General features: G+C 51.2%; 3 protein-coding genes across 3 annotated transcripts in view; all 3 read right to left on the minus strand.

The window, feature by feature from the left end:
* Positions 1 to 219: 219 nt before the first annotated feature.
* Positions 220 to 3,847, minus strand: LOC131285243 (filaggrin-like). Its single transcript, XM_058314097.1, has 2 exons — positions 3,225 to 3,847; positions 220 to 3,109 (listed from the first exon to the last, which is right to left on the minus strand). The coding sequence occupies exons 1-2, from the start codon at positions 3,845 to 3,847 to the stop codon at positions 220 to 222; spliced, it is 3,513 nt and encodes a 1,170-aa protein (XP_058170080.1).
* Positions 3,848 to 4,868: 1,021 nt separating this feature from the next.
* LOC131285244 (uncharacterized) lies at positions 4,869 to 8,045 on the minus strand. The gene is made up of 2 exons (XM_058314098.1): positions 7,858 to 8,045; positions 4,869 to 5,922 (listed from the first exon to the last, which is right to left on the minus strand). Exons 1-2 carry the CDS (start codon positions 8,043 to 8,045, stop codon positions 4,869 to 4,871), a joined length of 1,242 nt encoding a protein of 413 aa, XP_058170081.1.
* Positions 8,046 to 15,478: 7,433 nt separating this feature from the next.
* The window catches only part of LOC131288696 (ryanodine receptor), a 32,818-nt gene continuing 28,939 nt past the window's right edge, over positions 15,479 to 19,357 (minus strand). Inside the window, exons 30-31 of the mRNA XM_058317864.1 lie at positions 15,801 to 19,311; positions 15,479 to 15,694 (exon numbers count right to left, since the gene is read on the minus strand). Coding sequence (XP_058173847.1) covers positions 15,479 to 15,694; positions 15,801 to 19,311 — 3,727 coding nt within the window. The remainder of the gene's footprint in view (positions 15,695 to 15,800; positions 19,312 to 19,357) is intronic.

Consider the following 19,357-nt stretch of genomic DNA (forward strand, 5'->3'; position numbering starts at 1 on the left):
AGAGTTCATCCTTGGTAATTCCAGGATCTTGCGGATGTGGCCCATAAATGCCACCCGCTTTTTGTAAAACCGCTCCTCGAGCTTGGCCCATGCCTGTGCGAACGGCATGCCGGCGTTCTCGGACGCCTCACAGCTGTGCCTCGCGATGTCGCATCGCTCGAGGCACTTATTCAGAAAGCCAAACTTATCGGAATCCTCCGAAAGCCCGGCCACGCGCTTCTAGAATCGGCTCGAGAACGCGGGCCATTCGGAGGGCGAACCTTCAAATTTGGGCAGCTCGATGCGTGGCAGGTGGTCTGCCCGCGATGGCTGCCCCGCCACCGTGGTGTCCAAAATGGAGGCATCGTCACTGATGAAATGACTCCGGACTGCATTCTTGGATCCCGCCTTACACCTGTTTGTTTGGACCGAAGATGTTTGACTCCCGGAATGACTCCATGTGAGTGCATGTTTGAAGGCACCTTCGGTGGAGGTATCCTCACTGTTGGAATTACTCCGGACTACGTGCTTTGAGGCAGAATTGGTGGAGACTGCATGGGTGGAGGTACCCTTATTGGTGGAATAACTCCGCACGGCATGGTTTGTGGCAGCATTGGTGGAGGCATCGTCACTGATGGAATGACTCCGGACTGCATTCTTGGATCCCGCCTTACACCTATTTGTTTGGACCGAAGATGTTTGACTCCCGGAATGACTCCATGTGAGTGCATGTTTGAAGGCACCTTCGGTGGAGGCATCCTCACTGTTGGAATTACTCCGGACTACGTGCCTTGAGGCAGCATTGGTGGAGACTGCATGGGTGGAGGTACCCTTATTGGTGGAATAACTCCGCACGGCATGGTTTGTGGCAGCATTGGTGGAGGCATCGTCACTGATGGAATGACTCCGGAGTGCATTCTTGGATCCCGCCTTACACCTATTTGTTTGGACCGAAGATGTTTGACTCCCGGAATGACTCCATGTGAGTGCATGTTTGAAGGCACCTTCGGTGGAGGCATCCTCACTGTTGGAATTACTCCGGACTACATGCCTTGAGGCAGCATTGGTGGAGACTGCATGGGTGGAGGTACCCTTATTGGTGGAATAACTCCGCACGGCATGGTTTGTGTCAGCATTGGTGGAGGCATCGTCACTGATGGAATGACTCCGGACTGCATTCTTGGATCCCGCCTTACACCTATTTGTTTGGACCGAAGATGTTTGACTCCCGGAATGACTCCAGAGTGCATGTTTGAAGGCCCCGTCGGTGGAGGCATCCTCACTGTTGGAATTACTCCGGACTACGTGCTTTGAGGCAGCATTGGTGGAGACTGCATGGGTGGAGGTACCCTTATTGGTGGAATAACTCCGCACGGCATGGTTTGTGGCAGCATTGGTGGAGGCATCGTCACTGATGGAATGACTCCGGACTGCATTCTTGGATCCCGCCTTACACCTATTTGTTTGGACCGAAGATGTTTGACTCCCGGAATGACTCCATGTGAGTGCATGTTTGAAGGCACCTTCGGTGGAGGCATCCTCACTGTTGGAATTACTCCGGACTACGTGCCTTGAGGCAGCATTGGTGGAGACTGCATGGGTGGAGGTACCCTTATTGGTGGAATAACTCCGCACGGCATGGTTTGTGGCAGCATTGGTGGAGGCATCGTCACTGATGGAATGACTCCGGAGTGCATTCTTGGATCCCGCCTTACACCTATTTGTTTGGACCGAAGATGTTTGACTCCCGGAATGACTCCAGAGTGCATGTTTGAAGGCCCCGTCGGTGGAGGCATCCTCACTGTTGGAATTACTCCGGACTACGTGCTTTGAGGCAGCATTGGTGGAGACTGCATGGGTGGAGGTACCCTTATTGGTGGAATAACTCCGCACGGCATGGTTTGTGGCAGCATTGGTGGAGGCATCGTCACTGATGGAATGACTCCGGACTGCATTCTTGGAGCCCGCCTTACACCTATTTGTTTGGACCGAAGATGTTTGACTCCCGGAATGACTCCATGTGAGTGCATGTTTGAAGGCACCTTCGGTGGAGGCATCCTCACTGTTGGAATTACTCCGGACTACGTGCCTTGAGGCAGCATTGGTGGAGACTGCATGGGTGGAGGTACCCTTATTGGTGGAATAACTCCGCACGGCATGGTTTGTGGCAGCATTGGTGGAGGCATCGTCACTGATGGAATGACTCCGGACTGCATTCTTGGAGCCCGCCTTACACCTATTTGTTTGGACCGAAGATGTTTGACTCCCGGAATGACTCCATGTGAGTGCATGTTTGAAGGCACCTTCGGTGGAGGCATCCTCACTGTTGGAATTACTCCGGACTACGTGCCTTGAGGCAGCATTGGTGGAGACTGCATGGGTGGAGGTACCCATATTGGTGGAATAACTCCGCACGGCATGGTTTGTGGCAGCATTGGTGGAGGCATCGTCACTGATGGAATGACTCCGGACTGCATTCTTGGATCCCGCCTTACACCTATTTGTTTGGACCGAAGATGTTTGACTCCCGGAATGACTCCATGTGAGTGCATGTTTGAAGGCACCTTCGGTGGAGGCATCCTCACTGTTGGAATTACTCCGGACTACGTGCCTTGAGGCAGCATTGGTGGAGACTGCATGGGTGGAGGTACCCTTATTGGTGGAATAACTCCGCACGGCATGGTTTGTGGCAGCATTGGTGGAGGCATCGTCACTGATGGAATGACTCCGGACTGCATTCTTGGATCCCGCCTTACACCTATTTGTTTGGACCGAAGATGTTTGACTCCCGGAATGACTCCAGAGTGCATGTTTGAAGGCCCCGTCGGTGGAGGCATCCTCACTGTTGGAATTACTCCGGACTACGTGCTTTGAGGCAGTATTGGTGGAGACTGCATGGGTGGAGGTACCCTTATTGGTGGAATAACTCCGCACGGCATGGTTTGTGGCAGCATTGGTGGAGGCATCGTCACTGATGGAATGGCTCCGGACTGCATTCTTGGAGCCCGGCGTAGACCTGTTTGTTTGGACCGAAGATGTTTGACTCCCGGAATGACTCCATGTGAGTGCATGTTTGAAGGCACCTTCGGTGGAGGCATCCTCACTGTTGGAATTACTCCGGACTACGTGCCTTGAGGCAGCATTGGTGGAGACTGCATGGGTGGAGGTACCCTTATCGGTGGAATAACTCCGCACGGCATGGTTTGTGGCAGCATTGGTGGAGTGTTCTTTCGTCGCTTTCGCACGCGCTCATCCTGGGCAATTCGAGGATTTTGCGGATGTGGCCCATAAATGCCACCCGCTTCTTATAGAATCTCTCCTCCAGCTTGGCCCAAGCTTGGGCGAACGGCATGCCGGCGTTCTCAAATGCCTCGCAGCTGTGCCTCGCGATGTCGCATCGCTCGAGGCACTTGTGAAGGAAGGCGAATTTGTCGGAATCCTCCGACAGCCCGGCCACGCGCTTCTCGAACCGGTTCGAGAACGCGGGCCATTCGGAGGGCGATCCTTCGAACTTGGGCAGCTCAATGCGTGGCAGGTGGTCTGCCCGCGATGGTTGCCCCGCCATCGTGGCGTCCAAAATGGACGGCTTGGAGGCAGCTCCGTCACGGCACCTGCTTGCAGCCGCCATGGCTGCCGCATAAGCCTCCGTGAAGGGGCCCCTGCGCGGATGGGGGCCGGTGATTCCTTCGACGCGCATCAGCGCGGCGTTCCCGTCCCGCCACAGGGACGCCAAAATGTCCACTTTCACGGCGGCCACCTCCGGTTTTATTTTCGCATCGAGGCTTGCGGCCACCTCCTTAACGCTGCCCTCGAGGGCGGTAAGGAGCCGCAAGGCCTCGGCCACGTTGCTTTCGTTTTCGCTATTCATGGCGTAAGATCGCGACAGAATTTTGCACTGATGAACGGCACTTTTCGCGATCACGTCGGGGTCACCAAATGTTCTTTCGTCGCTTTCGCACGGGAGCGAGGGTTGCACGCAGCTAATGCAGCACGTACCAGGTTTGTTTCACTAACTGACTAAACTGACTGACTATCACTAAAACTGACAAACTTTCGCGTACTTGCTAAACGGTACTTTATTGATTCGATCGGTTTCGCGATAACAGCCGAAAGGTCCGGGAACGTAAACAGAAAGAGGCCCGTCGATCCGTTGATCGACGGTTTTATAGGCTTCATCGCTCCCCTCCACTTCCCTATGCGTGGGAGAGTTGCCCGTATCGAAAGCTCTCCCACGCGCTCTCTCCTGTGACGTACCAGCACGCGGTGATAAGCTGACATTCCAGCACGCGGTCTGGCACGTCACACGATCTTCCGGGTCATGGAAGGGATTTGCATATTGATGGTCGCACGGAGGACGTCATCAATATGCGCTTATCGCATGATCGCGCGGATGACATAATTGATATGCGCTCATCGCATGATCGCGCGGAGGACGTAATTATTGTCGATCAATTATTTCCCACAACCAGTGGAGGCATCGTCACTGGTGGAATCACTTCGGACTGCATTCTTGGATCCCGCCTTACACCTGTTTGTTTGGACCGAAGATGTTTGACTCCCGGAATGACTCCAGAGTGCATGTTTGAAGGCACTTTCGGTGGAGGCATCCTCACTGTTGGAATTTCTCCTGACAAGAGACAGGCACTGGGCGGCGCGGCAGCACGAAGAGGCACGGAGCAGGAATTAGAAGCGGCGCGAGCACCAGGCGGCAAGCAGCAGGCACTGGGCGGCGCGGTGGCACGAGGAGGCACGGAGCACACACGGGGCACGAAGCAAGGGGGGCGGGACACGGAGCACACGCGAGGACGCACGAAGCGGGAGCGGCGGGACACGACACTGGGGTGCGGATGCACGTAGCGGGCACGGAGTGAGGGCACGGAGTCAGCAAGTCACTCCGGCGTCGGCGCGGAATGCACGTGTAGCATCGTGGTGTGCTTCTTGCCACACACCTGGCACCTCCGTTGACTCGGGCATGCATTGGCCGGGTGGTCCTTGGATAAGTAGTTCATGCACTTGCGGCGGTCCATAATGTAATTGATACATTTCAATGAGGTACCCTCATTGGTGGAATAACTCCGCACGGCATGGTTTGTGGCAGCATTGGTGGAGGCATCGTCACTGATGGAATGACTCCGGACTGCATTCTTGGATCCCGCCTTACACCTGTTTGTTTGGACCGAAGATGTTTGACTCCCGGAATGACTCCATGTGAGTGCATGTTTGAAGGCACCTTCGGTGGAGGCATCCTCACTGTTGGAATTACTCCGGACTACGTGCTTTGAGGCAGAATTGGTGGAGACTGCATGGGTGGAGGTACCCTCATTGGTGGAATAACTCCGCACGGCATGGTTTGTGGCAGCATTGGTGGAGGCAGCGTCACTGATGGAATGACTCCGGACTGCATTCTTGGATCCCGCCTTACACCTGTTTGTTTGGACCGAAGATGTTTGACTCCCGGAATGACTCCATGTGAGTGCATGTTTGAAGGCACCTTCGGTGGAGGCATCCTCACTGTTGGAATTACTCCGGACTACGTGCCTTGAGGCAGCATTGGTGGAGACTGCATGGGTGGAGGTACCCTTATTGGTGGAATAACTCCGCACGGCATGGTTTGTGGCAGCATTGGTGGAGGCATCGTCACTGATGGAATGACTCCGGAGTGCATTCTTGGATCCCGCCTTACACCAATTTGTTTGGACCGAAGATGTTTGACTCCCGGAATGACTCCAGAGTGCATGTTTGAAGGCCCCGTCGGTGGAGGCATCCTCACTGTTGGAATTACTCCGGACTACGTGCTTTGAGGCAGCATTGGTGGAGACTGCATGGGTGGAGGTACCCTCATTGGTGGAATGACTCCGCACGGCATGCTTTGAGGTAGCATTGGTGGAGGCATCGTCACTGGTGGAATGACTTCGGACTGCATTCTTGGAGCCCGCCTTACACCTGTTTGTTTGGACCGAAGATGTTTGACTCCCGGAATGACTCGAGAGTGCATGTTTGAAGGCCCCGTCGGTGGAGGCATGCTCACTGTTGGAATTACTCCGGACTACGAGCCTTGAGACTGCATGGGTGGAGGTACCCTTATTGGTGGAATAACTCCGCACGGCATGGTTTGTAGCAGCATTGGTGGAGGCATCGTCACTGATGGAATGACTCCGGACTGCATTCTTGGAGCCCGGCGTAGACCTGTTTGTTTGGACCGCCGATGTTTGACTCCCGGAATGACTCCAGTGTTTTAAGTAGTGTTTATCCCGTTTGTGGTGCACATCTGACCTTACCCGAGTCTCGCGCTAGACTGAGGAAGCGCGCGCTTCTCCGCGGGTGGGAATGTCATTTTTGACATTTCCTTTTGGCAAAGGTTTGTGTGTGTAAACTAGGTTTGTGTTTCACCGTCGTTGCTCATCACGGTACACTTTTCGCCCGAGAAGCTGTTTTTTTTTGTAAACTGGTAACTTTGCGAGAACTTTTCTACGTGGCCTATATTCTTTGTGGCCTATTTTAGTTCAGTGTCCTGCGAGTGAGTCTAGCTCCAGTCGATCGAGATGTCAAACCAAGATCACCACAGCTTTTCTTAAAACCAAAAGCTACATCTAAAACAACAAATTTCTGATTTTTCTGTTTGACCAGTTCTGAAAACCAACATGACTATCCCTAGAATACTTTTTAGGGGTCATTTTGACCCACCCCTATTTGTAAAACGCTATTTCTTCACTATTTTTGAAAATTTTTCAAATCCGTAAATTGTTACTTTTTAGTGTATGTGTTGACTATATTTTGACGTTTTTGGTTTTTCGATGCATTTCTTCATCATTCCGCTATCTCGGTGTTAAGCAAAAATGGTCGAATTTCCCGACGGTTCTGCGAGCGCAGGGGCTTCGGGGCTTTGTTCATTGCTTCTGTCACCATCCGTTGGACAGCTTCTGTGCCCTCGCGGTACAGATTTTTTGCTGTTTCAACTGGCTGCGCGTCAATTTGTCGAGCTGCTCCACGCTCCACGTGGGTGCGAAGCTCCCGGTTTTCCGATCGCAGCTCCTGAATGGTGGACTTCAGTTCCGCCATCGCCGCCAACACCACGGTTATGACACCTTCATCCACGAGACCAGATGTTTTGGCCGACGCAGCCGCGCCTTCCACGGTTTGGTAATTTTGGTTCGCCGTGCCGGGCGACACCGGGAGAACTTGAGCCTGAGTCTGAGTTGCGCATTTTTACCGGTGCCGCTGCGCTCGAACGAATGTCCCCCTCGGTCGGTTTTTCGGCCAGTTTTGTCGCCACGAGCGACCTGGGCAAGGTTAGCGTTGGCTCCACCATCACTCGTTGCATGGTGTCGCCGATTTTTTCAGGAAGGATCGCTGCAACAAGCTGTGCGATGATAGTGAACGGGACCGCACCGGTCGCGTTTCTCTCTGCAGCTCCTCGGCTATTACCGGCGACCCCTGCTGCTCGGTTCTGTCCACCGCCTTCACCATATCAAAGCCTGTGACAAAATATGTCACAGGTACACTTGTTTTTGTGATTCCGCCTGTTTCTCAACTCGTTCGTAGTAGAGCTCCGAAAAACGCGTCTGCTCACCTCGAGCGCTCGATCGCAACCGTCATAGTCTCGGTGAATGGGAGCCTTTCGAAGGCTTACCCAGGTAGACGCTGTGAGGCTGTAGCGACGTCGTGGCTTCCTGAGTACCATAAATTATCCATCCGAGACGCGTCTTGGCTGCTATTGGTTGTCCTAGCCATCCTTCGATTGTCTTAAGCGTTGTCAAAAGATGTGGGTTGTCGATTCCAATCAGTATCCGAGACGTTGCTCTCGTGTAGCTTCTAGTGTCTGCCGCACCGAGGTAACCGTAGGCGGCCGATAGTTCCTTCACGGCTAGCGTTTGTTACCGTAGCGCCAGATCCGCGACGGTGTGAACGTTCCGCATCAAGTACGTTTTATCGGCGTTTTCGGCGGCCGATATCTTCAAAGAGGTGCGAGATTTGGGCTCCTCGCGGGTAAGCTCCCCAGTCCAGCTTAAACTGGTAGGATTTGGATAGCCCTTGAGGCCTAGTTCTGCTACCAGATCCTCGTCCATCAGTGTTACCGCAGAACCATCATCCAGCAGTGCATATGTGTTTACGGACTTCCCCACACCATGCACTGTCACCGGCACGTAGTTGAGTAGCGTTTTAGTGCATGCTACTGCGTGCGAGAGGCTGTAGACTGCGTTCGAATTGGATTGTCGGTCTGGTCTCGCATGGTTGTGCAGAAGCTTGTGGTGGTAAGCGGAGCAGCCCGCTTCTCCACATGACCTTGTTACTTGGCAGCGTTCCAGGGTTGTATGCCTAGGGGTACGGATTTTTATGCCTATTGCTTCTACTACTTTAAGGTTAAAACTTGAAAGTAATTCATGACTAATTTTCCTATCTATTATGATGGCTACTCCGCCACCTTTGTTACCAGTAGTTTTGTCTAATCTATGTACAATGTAATTGGGGTGCGATAACCGCAAATTTGGTGTTAAGAAGGTTTCACTTAAGGTAATGATATGAATACCGTTTAATATCATTTAATTGAAAATTTCATGTTTTTTACTGAATACGCCGTTGGCGTTCCAAGAGATAAGTTTAAGTGGTTTAATGGCCGGAAGGCTAACGGCCACTAACGATGATGTAATAATTAAGGAGGCTCCACGTACGGAGATTAAAGGCACAAATAAGTAAAAGGCTCCACGTATGGAGATTAAAGGCACAAATAATTAATAAGGCTCCACGTACGGAGATTAAAGGCACGAATAACTAATAAGGCTCCACGTACGGAGATTATAGGCACATTACAACGGCAAAGCCAACAGTTAAAACGAACGAACTATGGCACGTCCGACCTCGTCGGCGGTCAATGATGAAGAGAGCTTTATTACAGTGTCAATTTGTTACCATGCGGTCAATTGACACATGTCAATTGACCGGATACGAAGATTTATATAGGTTTACCAGGTTTCTACAATATTCGACGGCCGGCGTTCGATCCGGACGTTACAGTGGATTATTTAATATTTGGAAAACAGTATTTTGCTGTTATTTGCACTATAATGGCAATTAAATCTTTTTCGAGTTACATTTACTCATACATGCGAAAACGTCTTCTACTATTTGCCCAATCTCGTTGAAGATTGACATTGTACTTGTGGCTTTTTGACATGCCATGGTCGCATATGACCGCGGATTCGTGTGCGTGGTATGGAACTGCTGGTTCCCCAAAACAGGGAAGCTCGTGTATTGAAAACAAATTCTGTCTTCTTTCTTTGCACCTGCTCGCTGGCGTCGGTCGAGCTGAGCAGCCGTGGAAGTTTGCTCTGTGCTGGAGGCTGCAGTTTGCGCACTTCAGCTTGGATGGAGATATCTTTCCATCGGGGTTGATGGTGGTGAGGCTCAACGGGCAGGTGTTAGAAGAGTGAGCACCTGCGCACTTTACGCACACGGGTTGGTGATGGCAGTTTGCGTTTCAATCCCCTTATTGTTGGCAGTTTCTGCATTGCATTGGTCCACTCTTTGATGATAAGTAATCGAAATAAACGCGGTGGTGGTCTACCGCCCGAACACTTTTGAGTTCCGCTAGGGTTGTGGTTCCCCTTACGAAGTGCAGCAGGTACATTGCCTGGTCGGTTTTTGTTATGAAAAGTTTTTAAACTTTCTTAGGATTAATTTTATTCTCAGCGAGAGCTGAGGTCACTTCTTCAATAGTCATTTCGGGGAGGCCGAAGATGACAATTTTGGTCGTTTTATCTTCCTGTAGCTGGTGCGTGTGGAAGGATGTATTGCTTTTTTGGAGTGCACTGACTACCACTTTGAAGTCTTTAGACGATTTTGTGTTAACCACAATTCCTCTGTACGTACACTTAGTGGTGTAATCGATCACACCTGCGTTCGTGATTTTGCGATGTACATCTCCGACAGATGTACCCGTGATAAGAATTGGGGGCACTTTCCCTAGCTTCGGGTTGATTGCCGGCCGTTGGATATTACAGAGTCCCTCTGCTTGGGGGACTGTTGCACATTGCATTTCACTATTGTCGCTTAGAAGTTCATATTCATTGCTCACTTGCACACTTGGCACATCTGACTTCGCTTTTGTCAATCGGTTGAACTCCTCCAGAGAAAGAGTAATTCTCTTGCACTTTTTGGGCACTTTTTTTACTCCTCCACCCATGGCTGACCCGTGACAATTGGGGGCACTTTCCCTAGCTTCGGGCTGATTGTCAGCCTTTGGATATTACAGTTTTATCCTGTATTCGGCCCTGGTTGCTGGCTTGTTTTCGTATGTCCAGGTACATCGAGCGCTTGAGGCACTCCAGACTGTCGGCTTTGTGCTCAGTTAGCACATTTGATGTTTTCTAGATTAGGACACTCAGCCGAAGAGTGGCCACCGGCACAAACAGAACAGCGGGGATGCATGATGCAGTTCCGCGAGCCGTATCCGAACTGCAGACAGCGCATGCACTGTATGGGGGGGCCCCTCGGCGCCCGCCTCGATACGGCTCCCACTTTATTATCACCGATTGTATGGTTCGTATGGCCCGGAGGGCCTGGATCGTTGACGTGCCGCGCTTCAGCGACACAATGTATAGTTGGTTGTGGTACGAGCGTTCCTGCTCGTCCCGTCGCTTGATGCGTTGCACGTCCACGACTTGGAGGCCGTGCTGCACCTGGAGTTCGCTGGTAATCTCATCAGTTTCCATCAGTGGCAGACCGCGGACCACCACCTTGAACGGACGCTCGCTTTTGACGTCGTGTGGGAAGTACTACGCTTTTTCATTCGTCAGAAACTTAATGAGCTTTGTCATCTCCGGGCGAGAATTGATAAAGACTTTAGTGCCGATGCCCGAAAGCTGGAACGTGGCACTTATTGCTCTGGCTTTCAAAGCCGAGCGGATGGTGTGAAGAGGGAGACTTCTCACAACCACCGGAGGGAGCTTCGTCGGAGCGGACGAAGCGGAGGTGGACCCTGCGGCTGGGGGAGGAATTTGGTTGGACGCTGGCTGGGAGTCAGGCTGGGAGAGACGGTGGTGAAACCAGAATACGAGCTGGTTTCCGTCGATCGTAAGTCGTCGGTGGACTCGCCCTATGTCTCCATGGGCGACTCATTTTCGGGAGAGTCAGATGAGCTCACGCTCATCTTGGATCGCTTCGATCCGTTGCTTGGGGCTACAGAGACAGTCTCCGAACGCTCATCAGAGGCCTCTGACTTGGTCTTCTTTTTCATTTTCTTCGTCGTATTCGTGGGACGAATAATTCCCACGCATTGAACGTACATTGTTCTTATTTGGATAGGAATAGGACTCATTATCCTAGTCCCCTTGGTGTGACAATTGTCGCTTATCTATTTTCCTTCCTTCGCTTCATGCGTGGAACCGCTATCGTGCCACGCATGCCTAAACGCCTCGTTTCCGGTGCATCGTGTCCCTTTCGTTTTATGTGTTTATTTGGACTCACGATTGCACCTGGTCCACGAAGGTTCACATTTCGTCCCGAAAGGTTCTGATTTCGGTTTGTTTGATGAGCCGCAATCTACATGCGACTCGAGCACACCGTTGGTGCATTACCACTGGTGTATGGCTCTTTTGAGCTTGGATGCCTTGGGGGGAGTGGATGATTGCTCTACTGTGTTGCCACTGGAGCTGACGATGAAGCAGCTGCGCAGTTTTCTAAACCTTGGCGTCGCGATTTCAGAAATGCCATTGTTGGTTAGTAACGGAGCAGCTCTTCGTTCCGTTGCGTCCCTTTCCAGGCTTTTTGGGTTGACCTATCTAGAACCGAAAGCAACAGGTGGGCCAGCATTGGATCCGATACGCCTTCAAGGTTTTGTTTCAGGAACCTTAGAGCTTCCACGTGCCGGGAAGTCTCTTGCACCAGAGCTCTTAGCTCGTGGAAATTTTCTGACACCATCTTTGTGAGGGTCATCAATCCCTGGATGTGGCTAAATGATTGCCACTATGGCTCAATGATTGCCGTAGCGCTCTGACAGGATTTGCCAGGCTTGTTTGTAGTTCCCGGCATTGAAGATGCTCACATCTATAGCACCTGCAGCCTCGCCGACCATTGCCTTCTCCAAGTGATTCAGTTTCACCGTAAGACTGTCTCCGGCATTGGCCATCAGGTCTTCGAAGATGGCCTTAAACTTTTTTTTTTCTTTCGAGATGGGTGCCTTCAGTGGTTGGTGCGGGATAACAACTTGAGCCGCGGCAGGCTTTCTGTTCTTGGTATCTAATTCCGCGACTAGCAGCCACCCCTCGATTTTGTTCGATACTTCGTAGTATGCGAACTCGTCGTATGCGCTGTCCTTGTCTGCCATTGTGTTGCCGGGAATTAGGCCTACAATGGTGGTGAGTATGGCACTAAACTCCGTATGCACAGTCGCGAGCTTTTTCGGCGAGTACCTTCAGCTGGGAAACCGTTGGCTCTATCGTTTCCTGCAGCGTTTGCTCGATTCGAAGTAGTTTTGCGTTGATCTGTGCTTGTTGGCGGACCGCCGCCTTCAGCGCCTTTTCCAGCTTCTCCGTTGTCCTGGGGTGCCCTTGTCGATGTACTTGTTGTCTCTATCGGCTCACTCGACATCTTCGCTGGGAAATTCACTGCCTTGGTTCGGGTGTGCCTAACCTGTGGCAGCGGCTTGTCTTTCACTTTTCTCTGCCACTCTGAATCCGGTTCGACTGGACCATATGTCAGGGAGTGACCTCGGCGGGTGGAAGCCACCACTGCCTGGATGGAGAGAGCTTAGGAATAACCTCCGCGGGTTGAGGTTATTCGCTCTGGGAAGAAGATAAATGTAAATGGGTAGGCTAACAGACAAGTTCTCTCGTTTTTCAACTGTTGGACGTCTTTTAAGGCAAGAAGGTGTCTGAAGTGAGCTACCTTGGGTCGGGTTTAAGTTCGAACCCAAATACGTCGATAGATAACGCAAATTGCCTCTCTATTCCAATGGCGCCCGAAAAGGGACCACATTGGAGATTCCAAAGTATTGTATTCTAGTGTTAACACTAGAAATTCTTCACACATTAAGTTTAAGCTCTGCAGATGTTGTGGAAGGTTTGTTTGATCACTTTTTTTTTAATAAAATCATCTAAATTTTACTTTTTAAACTCAGTTTTACTAACACAAATAAAGAAGCATGTAAACAAATGTCATGGTGTATTCACAATAGTTACAACAAAGTTTGTATATCACGGGGAAATTAATGAAATATCAAACATTTTAAAGATGCCGTTATTGTAACTATTGAATTACATCATAATTCTTAACTATTAGTTGAAACCATAGTTCTTTTCTCAATCCCTTCTTCACCGAGCAACGCCGGGGCGTCAAGCTAGTTCTAAATAAATTCTAAACGAATTCTAAATCAACAAAACCATTTTTGGTCACCCAGTTGTACGAGGACCAACACTGTCTTTAATTCATCGACAGGCCTGCCGTTTTTCCTTTTATTACTTCGTTCTGCAAGGATTCTAGTTCAGGGATCTACCTCGCTGGGGAATCCAATTATCGTCGCTACAATGTTAATGTTACTTGCATTACTAAATTCAACAAATATATTACAATGAACCATAGCAAAACGACGTGCATTGGATGCCTTCGCTTCTCTCCACAGTAAATAGCCGTGTGTCATGTAACTAGATAAAAAAGCTTCATACAAAACTTCGCTAGCGATAAGGTATCCATTCATGTGAATTGTACACGTGTTTCAATGTCACAACTTAACACAATCCGATGTCAATGATTTTAATAATCGTTCCGTAATGAACAGTGTGAATTGAAGTACCCAAAAAGTAAATTGTATTGGAATATGTAATAAAAGTATTGTAAGAATGAAAATTAAAAGATTATTCATAGTAAATTATTACATAATGATGGAAAGAAATATGAAGATTAAGTAAAGGTAAGCTTTCTTCTTCTCAGCGTAACGGCCGTCTTTGCTCATGCCTGCCCCCCTTAAGGGCTTGTAAGTTTTTTTTACCTTTGGGTACGTTGATAGTCAAGTCCTCTCCAACAGGCATGAGAAACCTAGGACTTCTTCCGCGGCAGAAGCAAATAAACCTCGTGTCAATCTGCTATATTATTGATTTTTGGATATTTCTTTCGTAATTTTATCTTTTAAGGTGCTACATTTTGTGCGTAGGTTTTAATGATTGAATTTTATTTACTTAAAAAATCTCATAGTTTAACTAGGTCTCTTTCATTTAAAATGAAGATAACTACTGCTAAAGTGTGTTTTGATGTTCATTTGTTGTTCTCGGTTTAGCTTGTTCAGTTGATAGAATTTTTATTTCTATAACAATCACTCAAGGTTCAATGACTCGCATAAATTAACAGATTAACAACGATCATACAACAGCGAACGGAAAACTATTTAAAAAAAACCATAGCAGTTGTGCGAGATCGGCTGCGCTCTAAACAGAAGCGCACCACCTTTCCCAGGCGCAAGCATATCAAGGATGCAAAAATGAAAAATAAATACACTTATTCTAGAGAGGGGATCGCGTAATAAATTGAGGCGGTCGGGTGAAATATTCATCCCAGCAGAGGTTGCGTTTCCATCTAAAAACGAAAAGAACAAACTAAGGGATCAAAGTGATGAGTAGACGATCCTTGCTGCTATAGTAAATGTACATTACTAGTTGCGTTTTCGCCAGTAACACCGAAACGAAAGAAAACGCAAAGAAACTTTTGTAGAAATATAGAAAAATGGTGTCAGCTTGACTGACCCAGAGCAAAGGGTTTTAGTGTCGTCGTTCTCGATGGTTCGAAAGTCGTATGGGGCGTTTGTTGATCACCTCCTTCGTCATAACGGCACGATAAATTCCACTTTGATTGCAAGAGCACTCGGGGTTACTTAAATTCTCGTCGATTCTTATAGGGGGCAAAATATAGCTCCCTCGTCCAGTGTGCTCGGGACCAAACAAAATCCCTTCTTTACTTCTTACTTCCACGTGTGAAGCGGATTGGTGTGCGCAGTGCAGATTTAAACAAGCGGGTGCAGCTTTACTTATCATCCAACAGTTGTGTGTAACATTAGCTAACGGTCTTTTTGTTTTGGGTTGACTAGGTTGGGAAAAACGTTCGATTGTTGGTCGATTGATTCTTTTACGGTAGGGCCCAATATATACCGTATGGCCAATGTACCGTAGTAAAGGAAGTTTGCCGTTATTTAAAGTCGGCCAAAAACTTTAGGTAGATAGTTGACTTTTTTTTATTCTGAAGTGGCAATCCTCTCGTGCACGGAAACTCGAAAACTTTTTCCGCCGTACTGAAACTGTTGTTATGTGCCTCTTTCTTCTCTCTGCCCTCCAGTTCAGATGCATTCGAGCACAGGACAGTTTGTACTCTTGCTATCCGCTAAGATGATTGTTCGTTTGTTAGTGACAGTTTTCTTTGGTTTTATGTTACTCTAGTGTGCTTATGTTGTGGCTGTGTGCGGGTGTTCTGCCTTTGTTCCGCTGGTTTTGCTACTGGCGGTGGGGGACCGTTCTGCGGCTTAGCTGCCTCCACCGCCCAGCTCATCCTCGTACTGCTTTCTGAAGCAGTCACCGACGGGGAAGAAGTCCCAGCAGCGCTGCTGGTACATGTTCCACACGTACGTCTCTTGACCGGTGTACTCGGTATCCGGTTTGTTGATTAAATGCATCAGGAAGAACATGTAGTTGGCCAGGTTGTGCTCCTGTGCCACGTGCGTATCGAACCCGTGCGGTACCTACGGAGAGTGAAAGATGCGGGAAACGATTGAAGTGAAGGTCGTTGTCGAGTTGATCGAGTTGGCGACGGTAAGGTTCGTCAAAGTTGGGCCGCCGCGCACTTACCTTATCGAAGTAGTCCTTGCCTATTCCACAGATGAAGCAGTTAGACTCCATGTCCTCCTTGACCGACTCGAGCTGATCACGAAGCTCACCGAACGCATCAATGATCAAACCCTGGATGATGGCCAGCAGGATGACGATGACGAAGAAGAAGAACGTAATGTCGAACAGGATGCGGTACACCTCGTACTCGTCGCCGTCGGGGTCACCGATTTCGTCACCGATGCCACCGCCCGCCCGCACACCCTTGTACAGGTGGAACACGAAGCAGGTTGCCATGTCGTGGCACTTCCGGTCGCCCTCCTCGCCATCGTCGTCCTCCTGGATGTAGAACTTGCGGAAGAAGTTGAACGCAATGACCGTGTAGATGTAGACGATGATCGTGAGCAGCATCACCGTCAGCACCAGCTGCTTGCCGTTGTGCGTGACCGACTGCAGGATCGTGCGGAGCGTTTTGAAACCGACGGCCACATCGAGAAGATGGGCGGCGAAGAAGAACTGATTGAAGTTGCCCATCACCGAGAAGGTGAAGTACCAGAGCGAGTAGAGGAACGAGTTGTCCGTGATCGTTACACCGGCCTTCCAGATCTGGTAGCGCCAGTCGATGTTCGCGATGAAGTGGAAGAAGCCGCCGCCCTCGTTCGCCTCCTGCGCCGCGAACGCCGTCTTCTCCATGCCGAGCAGGTTCGAGATCGAGTCGAAATCGTACGTCTCGCTGTACTTCTGGCGGACCTTCTTCTTCACGAACTTGTCCCAGTAGTTCACCGGGAACGTCTTCGCCGAGATGACCAGCTTGTCCCAGTGCGATTTGATGTCGTCGTCCTCCGGCTGCTCGGCAATGAACAGTCCGTCGAACTCCAGTCGGCGGGCAATTTCCTTCTCGCGCTTGAAGATAGCCAGCGGCACCTTCAGGTGGTAGTAGGCGATCAGCATGGCAAGCGAGACCAAGCTGTGCAGTATGGCGGCCACCCGCAACACGTGTTCCATGTAGAAGAAGTCCTCATCGACATGCACCTTCTCGAGTGGATCCTCCTCTTCGCCTTCGCCGTCGCCGCTGCCGCCATCAGCACCGCCGCCCGATCCCGTTTCCAAAATGCCAAGGCCAGATCCCATGCCGGAGCCAAGTCCCATCAGGCCCTCGCCCGACCCTTCCGCGTCCTCATCGTCGCCGAGCGTCGTCACCTTGTAGAACAACAGCATGAAGTTGATGCAGAAGGCCAGCACCAGCGCGACGTACTTGAGGTTGTAGAAGTTGCGCGCCAGGTAGCTGACGCACTTTTTCGTGTACTTGGAGAAGTCGATCTGGTGCACGGCGGCGGGTTCCTTCGTTTCGGCCGACGCCTTCTTCGATTCGGCCTCGATGCTTGCCAGCGTTGCCTCCTGCGCCTTCTGCGCCTCGGTGCGCTCCTGGGCGGCACGCTTCGCCGCTTCACCGCCGAGCAGATCGACCAGAGTCATCTGCTCACCCGGCGCGACACCTTCGCCCGTCAGCTCGTTTGCGCCATCCTCCGGACTGCTCTCACCCGTTTCCTCGATCGACGACGAGGGGCTTAGGGCGGGCGACTCGTGCGGTGCCATGCGGTACTGTCCGTTCTCCTCCTTGCTGATATCCAATCCAAACGCTTGCACCGTACCTGGCGGTTCCTCGAGGGGCAATGGTGGTAGTGCCCGTAGGGACGGTTCCGCCTCCGGGATGGGTTCCTCCTCCTCCTGGGCTGGTCCGCGCATCAGTGACATGAGGATGTTCACCAGGTATCGGATCACGACCGAAACGCCAAAGCCAGAGTAGTAGAACGCGTAGAATATCATCTTGAAGAAGCCGACAATGATTTCGGGGAATGATTTCGACTGCAGTACGGTAATCTGGTGCTTGATGTTGGACGGGCTGATCATGTACATCGAGTAGGAGAGGCCATCCTTGATCGCCTGGATGGTGCGCTTGATCGGGTCCTGGGCGGCCCGCTCCTCTTCCTCCTCGCTGATGTACGTAAAGGCTTGGTCGCGGCGCACGGTTGCGCCGTCGTCGTCGCTCGCCATCAACCCGGACGCGTGCGTCATCTCAAAGATGGCGTCCTCGCAGAAGTTCACGAACGCCTCCAGCTTCTCCTTATCGCCACCCTCGGTGACGATCGAGTAGAAGAAGGCACGCTTCGACTCCTTGATCTGCGGCTTCTCCCACTGCTCGATGTTCGCTTCCTTGATCTCGAAGTAGACGCGCTCGATGCGCTTGGACGAGCCCATGATCTCGATGCGGCCGAGGAACGATTCGAAGTAGTTCAGCACCGAGCCGGCCGTCTCTAGGAAGCGCGCCAGGCGCGGCTCGTTCGGCATGTGCTCGGACAGGTTCGTCAGCAGCACCGCCAGGTTAAAGCCGATCTCCTTAGCCGGCTCGTGGAACCGGTCGACGAAGCCGATGTAGTCGATCTTGCCGTCGTGGTTGGTCTCGCAGCACGCCAGCAGGAAGTCGATCTCCTCCGGCGTGTAGCTCTTCTGCTGTTCCATTTTTTCGCGGAAATCCTTCGGCATGATCCAGCCGTCGCCGTTCGCATCGATCTCCATGAAGCTCGGCGTGGACGTTAGGTCCTTTAGCTTCAGGAACATATCGAAGTACTTCAGGATCAGCTCGACGTTCGAGGCCGACTCGACCAGCGTGTCCACCATCTGCTTGCCGATGGTGCCGTTCACGACATTGCCCTCCAGCATGGACAGCATCATGGTGATCATGTCCTTCTGCAAGTTGAGCAGCTCCTTCAGCAGGTCCACCTGGCTCGAGTGCTTCGACAGTTTGTCCTGCATGTGCGAGAACAGGAACAGGAAACCACCGACCGCGTCCCACAGACGCGAGTGCGCGAGCGCCTGCTGATTCTGCGTACACGGACCCTGAATCACCTCAGTGAGGGTGTTGAACACCTGGCTGGCCACACCGATTGCCTTGAAGAAGTTGGCCTTACCGGCCGGATCGATCAGCTCCTTGCTGGAGTAGTGCCAGTAGAAGTCCATAATCGACTCCTGCAGACGCAGCAGGTAATCGACCGTACAGATGACCACGTTGACGGTGGTCGTGTTACCGGCCTGCGTACGCAGATAATTCTGCCAGTCCAAGTTGTGACCCTCGCAGGTCAGCTGAATAAAGCGGAACAGCGCGCAGGTGAACTCGGCATCATGCATGTTCTTCTCACCGGCGGCACCATCCGAGCCGACACCGAGACCCTCGGCCTTGGTGTTTCGCTCGAACGCGTCCAGATCGAGCACGCTGCACGAGTTCATCAGGCCCGCGATCGAGGTGAAGAATCCGACGTCCTTCTTCTCCTTCAGATGGTTCAGCATGCCCATCTGAATGTCGATGTTACCGCCGCGTAGCACGGCGATACCGAGCTCCAGCGTACGCATCACCATCTCCGAGGGCAGACCCTTCGAGGCGGAAATGTGCAGCAGCACCATCTCCGCCACACCACGGTTCGCCAAACGGGCCTGGTGGAACAAGAGTTTCTGCTTCTCCATTTCTTGTTCCTGAAAGCAAACAAACGGACGATTTAAGCACACATATCCGATACCAATAG

This window comes from Anopheles ziemanni, chromosome 3 (genome assembly GCF_943734765.1).
Source record: "Anopheles ziemanni chromosome 3, idAnoZiCoDA_A2_x.2, whole genome shotgun sequence".
NCBI lineage: Eukaryota > Metazoa > Arthropoda > Insecta > Diptera > Culicidae > Anopheles > Anopheles ziemanni.

Bases quoted from the DNA above. Each gene is read 5' to 3' on its own strand.
- LOC131285243 (XM_058314097.1), bottom strand. From the start codon at position 3,847: ATGAATAGCGAAAACGAAAGCAACGTGGCCGAGGCCTTGCGGCTCCTT. The intron at 3,110-3,224 runs GTGCGAAAGCGA...TGCTGCCTCAAG, and splicing joins GAATTGCCCAGGATGAGCGC to GCACGTAGTCCGGAGTAATT.
- LOC131285244 (XM_058314098.1), bottom strand. From the start codon at position 8,045: ATGGACGAGGATCTGGTAGCAGAACTAGGCCTCAAGGGCTATCCAAAT. The intron at 5,923-7,857 runs GTAACAAACGCT...CCAAACAAACAG, and splicing joins GTCGCGGATCTGGCGCTACG to GTGTAAGGCGGGCTCCAAGA.